Here is a 7,603-nt window from a genome sequence, read left to right on the forward strand (position 1 = left end):
TATACTTCGTACGTACTTACGTAGAATTTTATGTATCAGAATCACAATACATTTTTAGAGTTCGGAAGATCGTAATAACGTGGACATTGAGCCGAAGAAATGATAAGAAGTACGGAGTATTCCGTACTCAGTATAATAATAGAAGAATAGTAATTAAGAACAAGAACTTGAACAATAGAAGATAATTTTTGGTTTATGACCGACTCCACTTTTGAAGTAGATCATTCCATAATAAGATCCAAATTCCATTATTACCTCTCCATGATCTACACTTATCTGTCCTCAAACTTTTTCCTATAAATAATAATAAAAATAGTAAGTAATAATAATTTATCTTATATAATATGGACAATTAAAAGTTTCTATATCTATAGTACAACATCATTCATCCCCCAAGCAATTGAATAAAAAATCTAAATGGTAAAAAAAATAAAAATAAGAGGTACCCATGTTCTTGATTGTGAACTATTGAAGTGTATAACCATGATGACGACGACAACGATAATGATTTTTTAATCATTAATCATTCGGTATCAGAGGGAGTTTCCTTTTTTAATTTTGGTTGGACCCCATAGTACCCGACATACCACTTGACAAACTTCCTTAGCCCGGTAGCCAAATCCGTGGTGGGCTTGTACGAGAAATCTTTACGGGCCAAGGTAACATTAGCATGGGTGAAAGGCACATCTCCATTCCTTGGCATTGTGATCACATGTTTCTTAGCTTTCACATTTAACAATCCTTCCAAGATAGACACTAGTCTTCCAACTCCCACAGGGCTAGTGTTTCCCAAGTTGTAAACCCTCAATTGGGCCGGCCCACGCTTCTTGCCGCCACTCCCGGTACTCTTCTCCGCCGTGTCGAGAGCCCCGAGGCATCCCTTCACGATATCATCGATGTACGTGAAGTCACGTGCCACCTCGGTCCCGTCATGGGTCTTGTAAATGCTAATGGGCTTCCCTTGCAAAATGTCCTTGGTAAAAAAGAAGTAAGCCATATCGGGCCTACCCCACGGCCCGTAAACAGTAAAGAACCTAAGCCCAGTAAGGGAAAGCCCATAAATGTGATTATAAGTATGGGCTATCTCCTCCCCGGCCTTTTTAGTGGCAGCATAAAGGCTAGCGGGTTGATCAGTCCGGTCCGTTTCCGAGAACGGATTATCCTTATTAAGCCCATAAACAGAACTCGACGAGGCCCAAACTATAGCCGGTTGCGGAACCGCGGCTTTAGCCACCTCTAAGAGGTTGATATAACCGGCAATGTTCGATTGAACGTACGATTGAGGGTTCTTCATAGCGTAACGGACCCCGGCTTGGGCCGCAAGGTGGAGCACATGGGTGAAGGGGACTATGTCAAACAACTTGTTCAACATTGGGGTGTCATTTAGATCTGCTTCTACTATAAAGATCTGGTTTCTGTATACAATAATCAACAAAAATACAAATTTAGAAATACAAATTATTAATAACAAAATAATATAATTATAACAAATATAACGCGTTGAATTTGGACCTAAACCAATAACACTTTGTATCAACACTTGCAAGTTGCAACCGACACATTAGGAGTCCTCCCAAACATTTGACAGTGTTTTTGTAGTAGTACTCGGTAATTATGTTCCAATTTAAAATTTTGACAATATTTACAGCATAATAATAATAATAATAATAATAATAATAATATGAGCTCTTGTTTGATTCGTCTCAACAAATACTTTAATAATATTAAATTTTTATATGCTATATTTATTTAAGACATATGCAAATACTCCATAAAAGATGTGCATTACCATAAAAAAAAAAAAATAGAAATTAGAACATGATTGCGGAAGGAGTATGAGATAGATTACTGATTTTCACTGATTGCAACTAATTTACACTCGACATAAGTTCCCCACAACATTAGGGTCTCCATTTTTTTTTTAACGAGTTGAAATTTTCTAAGATCTTTGTTTTTCATATTGGCCTTTGAATTATTTTTTTGAATAAAAAGTGGTGTATTATTGAATTATTGCAGGGTAAAAGTAAAAATAAAAATTCAATATGATCAAATAAGAATCAATCAAATATTCTTGTTATATGCTGTTATGAGATTATTATCCTATTTTTCTTTTTTTAACAAGAAAATAAGAATAAAGTGCAAAAAATAATGTCAAAAATGGAATATTTACCTTGACAGTAACTTCTGCCTGGCCCGTTTAAGTGACGGGTCATAGTAGCTGTTAAAGTTGTCGAGTCCAAGTACTCCGTCGCCCCGTTTTTTAAGGGCGACGGCGCAATGAGAACCGACAAAACCAGCGGCGCCAGTAACGAGCACCGAGAATCCGTTAGGGCGGTGCGGGGTGGAGGACTGACGCACCTGTTTCTCCCAAGCTGCGCCAGACCCGTAAAAACCCGATTGGAAGAACTTGCTGGTGGCGTGAATAGCCGTATTCTCACCATCGCCGCCACTACCACCGCCAATAGGGTAATTCAGTGTAAAGAAGAATACGAGGAGGAGCGCCACCAGGAGAGTAACGCGGAATAACAGCTTCGACGAGGCGGCTAATAGCTTAGTGTGGTTCACGCGCCGTAAGTAGCTATTGTACCTCTCTAGCTTTGTGCCTTTGCTAAGGTCTTGTGATGAAAACGCCATTGTTTTAGTGTAAATAATGCTGCAAAATTTGTTAATTTCTTTCAATTTTTATTTTTATTTATTATTTTGTATAAAATAAAAAGGGCTCAGGATTTTATGAGGGAATGGTGAATCATTGAGCCCTGAAGAATGAATGAGGGGAAGAGTTGAGAGATTTAAAGGAGAGAAGGGAAGTGAGAGAAAATTATTAAATAAAATTTAAAATAAAATTTCGTTAAAAAAAATAAAATAAAAAGAGAGGAGAGAGAAATTAGGGGGTTGGGTGGAGACCACTAGTTCACTAATATGGTGTATGCTTTTATTTATTTTATTTTAGTTTTTTTGTTTATAAACAAATCAGTTTTTTTTTTATAATTTTTTTTTATTTGATTGTCAAGAGAGGTATATAAATTATAACAATATGTTAATTAGAATATTGAAAGTCAATTGATTTTAAGTAGTTTGTTGATTTGGGGAGTAAATGTAGGAGTGTAACACATAACTAACTCTTAGGTTATGTAGCTTACTTAAATTGTTGATTCCATATCATTGATGATGATGTTTGGTTTTTGTTTTCACCCTTTAGGTTCACTAAAAACTCACTTATTATTTATATTTTACCTATGAATATATTGAATTTATATTTGATCGATATAATATCTCGTAGGTGAAGTTTGTTTTAAGAAGAACTCTTAAACACAATTTTAAATCACTTTTACAGTATATAGGAGCTGATCGAGACATGCATGATCACAAAATCCAATTGTTTCATACTTTCTCTTGAAAGTTGAACCTTTATTACTAGGAGTGACAATAGAGTTAACATTGTCATCCTTAAATATATATCGTTAATTAAAAGTTTACTAGAGCGTTGCCCGTCTTCATATAACAACTTCTTTTTTCAAATAGAGTTACGTTACTTCAACTCTCGGATAGTAAGAATAATATTAATTCTAGTTTTTTTTGATATTCTAGCGTAAGGAACTAATTATAATTGTTTTAGAGTTGAAAAATACTCTAAAAAATACTCATCTGCAGAGGTAAATAAAATAAAATATTGTGATGAAATTATTAATACAGGAATTGTTTTTGAAGGCAAAGGTTATATATATATAAAAAAAAGAAAAAAGAATGTGATATTCTATGATATTTATATTCTTTGGTGGGCCAACCATAAGTTCCAAATTGATCGGACTAGTATTCTAGGATGTTTAGGAATCTAAAGTATGTGTTAGTTTATAGAACGAACGTTTTAATATTTACGTCTATTTTATTTTATTTAGTCGTTTAAGTATGTAGGTAACGTTTCCTATATAAACCAAAGGTGAATCAAATTATTATAGAGTGCATATCGTTGATTAATAATATTCTCAGTTTAAACAAATAAAATCTGAAAAGGTTAGTAAATAAATTTAATGACCTAATTAGTACGTAGTATTCCAAATGTTTGTAAATAGTCAATTAATTAGCATCATACTAGTGGGCAAGGCGCAATTGCCAGCTAATCAGCTATGTATATCAAACCGTGTTTCAAAATCTGGCTACCATGTGAACAACACGTGTTCCCATACATAATTTCCCTCTTCTTTCGTACTCCTAATTTCCAACTATATTTTGTCCTCCCATAAAATAAAAGAAATCCAACAACATACTGTAGTATTTAGTACCAAGTATACTACCAATCACAACAATTTTGACTAAGTTCCGATAATCAAGTGCGGAATACTATGTGTATTCAGCTTAATCGAAATTGATTCTATGATTGAATAGCAGATACTTAATACTATAAACTAACTTAAATGAAATCGATATAGTCTATGATTGAATAACGATATTTAATAGTAGTTTAAATTCGGAGATTGGTACGTACTACTCATCTGTTTTAAAAAGATCTTTACCGTTACTATTTGCACAGACTTCAATGCAATATTTAACTACTAATATATCCAATTTCGTATGTGAAAAAATTATAAAAATTTGATATTCTGAAAATACATCCCCGATACCAATCTAACAAGATCTTACATGTAACGTTTTGAATGATATAATGGTGAGAATTTACAGTCAAAATTTTTATACTTTGGACACGTTTTTCAAAGCGTAAAAAACTTTCTGAAACGGAGGTAGTATAATCTAAGTACAATTTAGAACTAAAGTAAAGGAGAGGATCAAATACATAAGAAGTATAGTTCAATTAATTCAGATGAATGAAATTACGTGACTAGAACCTAATGTTCGTAGTTATTACTTATTCATAAGAAGTGTAGTTAAAAGTCAACATGGTGTAATATATAGAGAAAGTTTTTTTTTTTTTTTTAAATTTAGTTTTATTAAGAAGAAGAAACCCTACTGAACCAGCATGTATCACGTGTTAACCAGTCCAGCTACACAGATTTTCGTTTTAATCACTCTAAATCATTTCGCATTTGATATATAGGACTCAAACCTATGACCTTCAAGTCACAAGATAAGTTCCCCACCATCTCCGAAAGTATTATTATCCGAAGTAGTCCGCCATATCGTCTCAGACAATTAAGCAACTATATACGGAGTATATGAATATTTTATACGCATGACTTATATAAACATGTACAGTGGTCAAAATTGTAGTGGAGTGAAATTTTGATGACTAATGAACTTGTGGTGGACTAAATAATGTTCTACTCCTAACAAAATGGAAAAATTACCGACTTAATTAGTCTACCCTGAGTTAGCCGACCTTGCCCACTTTGGTGCGGATTTTTTTTTTTCTTGGGGTTAACCTAACAATCTATGACTATTATTAAAGTCTTTTAATTTTGTTCAGCTTATTATTCAATTAGTCTCATACCATAATTTAATACTATCTAATACTCCACTTGTCTAACTGTTAGACTATGTTTAATGATTAGTCAGCTAATTAGATAGGTGTTTAGAAAGATAGTGACATGACATGTGGTTTGACAGTAACAAATTGACATACAATTAAGTCTTTAATTTGCAACGTCGAATTTGTACTTATCATTACTTATTTTAGAGAAAATAAGTCTAAATAAGATAAATTAAAATAGACAAGTTTTTGTAAAAGACTGTTTCTGACAGTTAGTAATTGGCATACATCACTTACCTCATACGGTCATACCCAACTAACATATCACTATGCATGATCTAACAGTTAAACAAGCCTAGGTTACTATATCAAAACGGGTTCATCGGAGATCAACCAGTTGGATCAAATAATGTAAGAAGTAGAAGTCACCCTAATGTAGTAATGTATATATAGTCGCTTAATTAGTGTTCTCTTGACATGAACTTCCATAACCTCGGACTTATATCATCTGAACATTTTTGCCCTGATTTATATTATCTGAAATATATATAGCCGTGAAGTTATCTTGTCTAAATCTATCACACATGAAATAAGTGAAAATAAGAGGAATAGAGCTATGAGCTTACTTACTAGCCTTGAACTCACATTATAGAACTTATATTCTCCCTTTTTTAATACTCGCAAAATTTTGACTTTTTACACTATTTACATATTACTTTGACTACTGCTAGTGATTTATATGTAAGATAAAACATAGTTATGTAGGATCTTGTTAGATTCTCTCAATGTGTATTACTCCATCTGTATTTATTTAAGGGATACACTTGCCTTTTCCGGCCGTATTTATTTAAGAAATACACTTGTCATTTTTAGTAACTTATCAACCCCACCATCTAATTAAATAATATATCTACACCTCAACCCCACTTCCCACTCCCTAAAATGACATGGTCCCCACTTGTTTTTCTTATTAAAATATCTACTCAACCTCACTTGTTTTATTACTTTATTTCATTCAATTTTTTTTCTTAATACCCGTACCCGCCCAAGTGTATCTCTTAAATAAATACGGAGGGAGATCAAAATATCAACTTTTTTTTAAAAGTAAATTAAAGATATTAATGATTAAAGTTTTTCATTGACATACGTAAAAGTGACCAATATTGCGAATAAAAATGAACGTATGAAGTATTATACTTGAACTAATTCTTACCTGAACTTGTATTAGAAACAGAGTCTTATACATATGTGATTTTTTTTAGCTTCATACGTATATTTTTGAGAACTTATCTAAACATATTACACTTAAAATAAGTAAAAATAAGATGTGGAAAACATAACCACTAGGGTGCATGTGTCGAATTATCAGTAATAATTTTATGAAAAAGTTACGTTACCAACTACGACGTACGAAGTAATACTTGGTTTTATAGACCGTTTATAAACGCATGCTTATGCATGGATTTAGTTATAACTAGTATGTAACTCGGGCGGTGTCCCGGGTTTTGACTTTTATTCGGGATTTTTTTTTAGAAAAATATGTGTACGTAGAGATGATGTCATCATCAAATTACGGTGGTGATATAAGATTAGTGATCGATCAACAACTTCTCCGATTAAACCCCACATCCAAAAATCTAAACAAAGTCGGATCCTTTTTTTCAAAGTAATAATTGTACATTTATGAATTAAGTAATCATTCTTTTTTTTTGCATTCACTTTTATTCAATGTATTTTTTTAATTGTAAAAGGAATATATAGGCTTATATGAAAAGATATTACATAAGTTGTAGTTGGTTAAGATGGTAAGAAGTATAACTTTTAACAAAGACGTTTGGTGTTCGATCCTTGTTAGATGTTTTTTGGTTGTAATGACGTGTCATGATGTTAATTAGTGATGACGTGGCGTAATAAGGAGAGGTCTACGTGACACGTATACGTTCTTCAAAACGCCTTTTAATATATTAGTATAGATGGGCAAAGTGATTGTGTTTCAAAGTGTTATAATTGAAGTTGCTTAATTATGATTAATAATAGAATATAGTACAAGCACTACTATTGATTACTTATGATTAATTAGCTTGCCAACCAATTTAAGTTAAGCTTTAATAAAAGACAAGACTATAGAAAAATGGGTGAATGTAAAAAGTAGTATAATAAAGTGAGGTAGGAATCATTTGG

The 7,603-nt window shown here is 32.5% G+C and overlaps 1 protein-coding gene across 1 annotated transcript; it reads right to left on the reverse strand.

The window, feature by feature from the left end:
• Positions 1 to 320: 320 nt before the first annotated feature.
• Positions 321 to 2,978, reverse strand: LOC110778633 (UDP-glucuronate 4-epimerase 6). Its single transcript, XM_021983185.2, has 2 exons — positions 2,171 to 2,978; positions 321 to 1,415 (listed from the first exon to the last, which is right to left on the reverse strand). The coding sequence occupies exons 1-2, from the start codon at positions 2,632 to 2,634 to the stop codon at positions 524 to 526; spliced, it is 1,356 nt and encodes a 451-aa protein (XP_021838877.2). The 5' UTR covers positions 2,635 to 2,978; the 3' UTR covers positions 321 to 523.
• Positions 2,979 to 7,603: the final 4,625 nt, after the last annotated feature.

The sequence above is a fragment of the Spinacia oleracea genome, chromosome 1, assembly GCF_020520425.1.
Source record: "Spinacia oleracea cultivar Varoflay chromosome 1, BTI_SOV_V1, whole genome shotgun sequence".
Classification (NCBI taxonomy): Eukaryota; Viridiplantae; Streptophyta; class Magnoliopsida; order Caryophyllales; family Amaranthaceae; genus Spinacia; species Spinacia oleracea.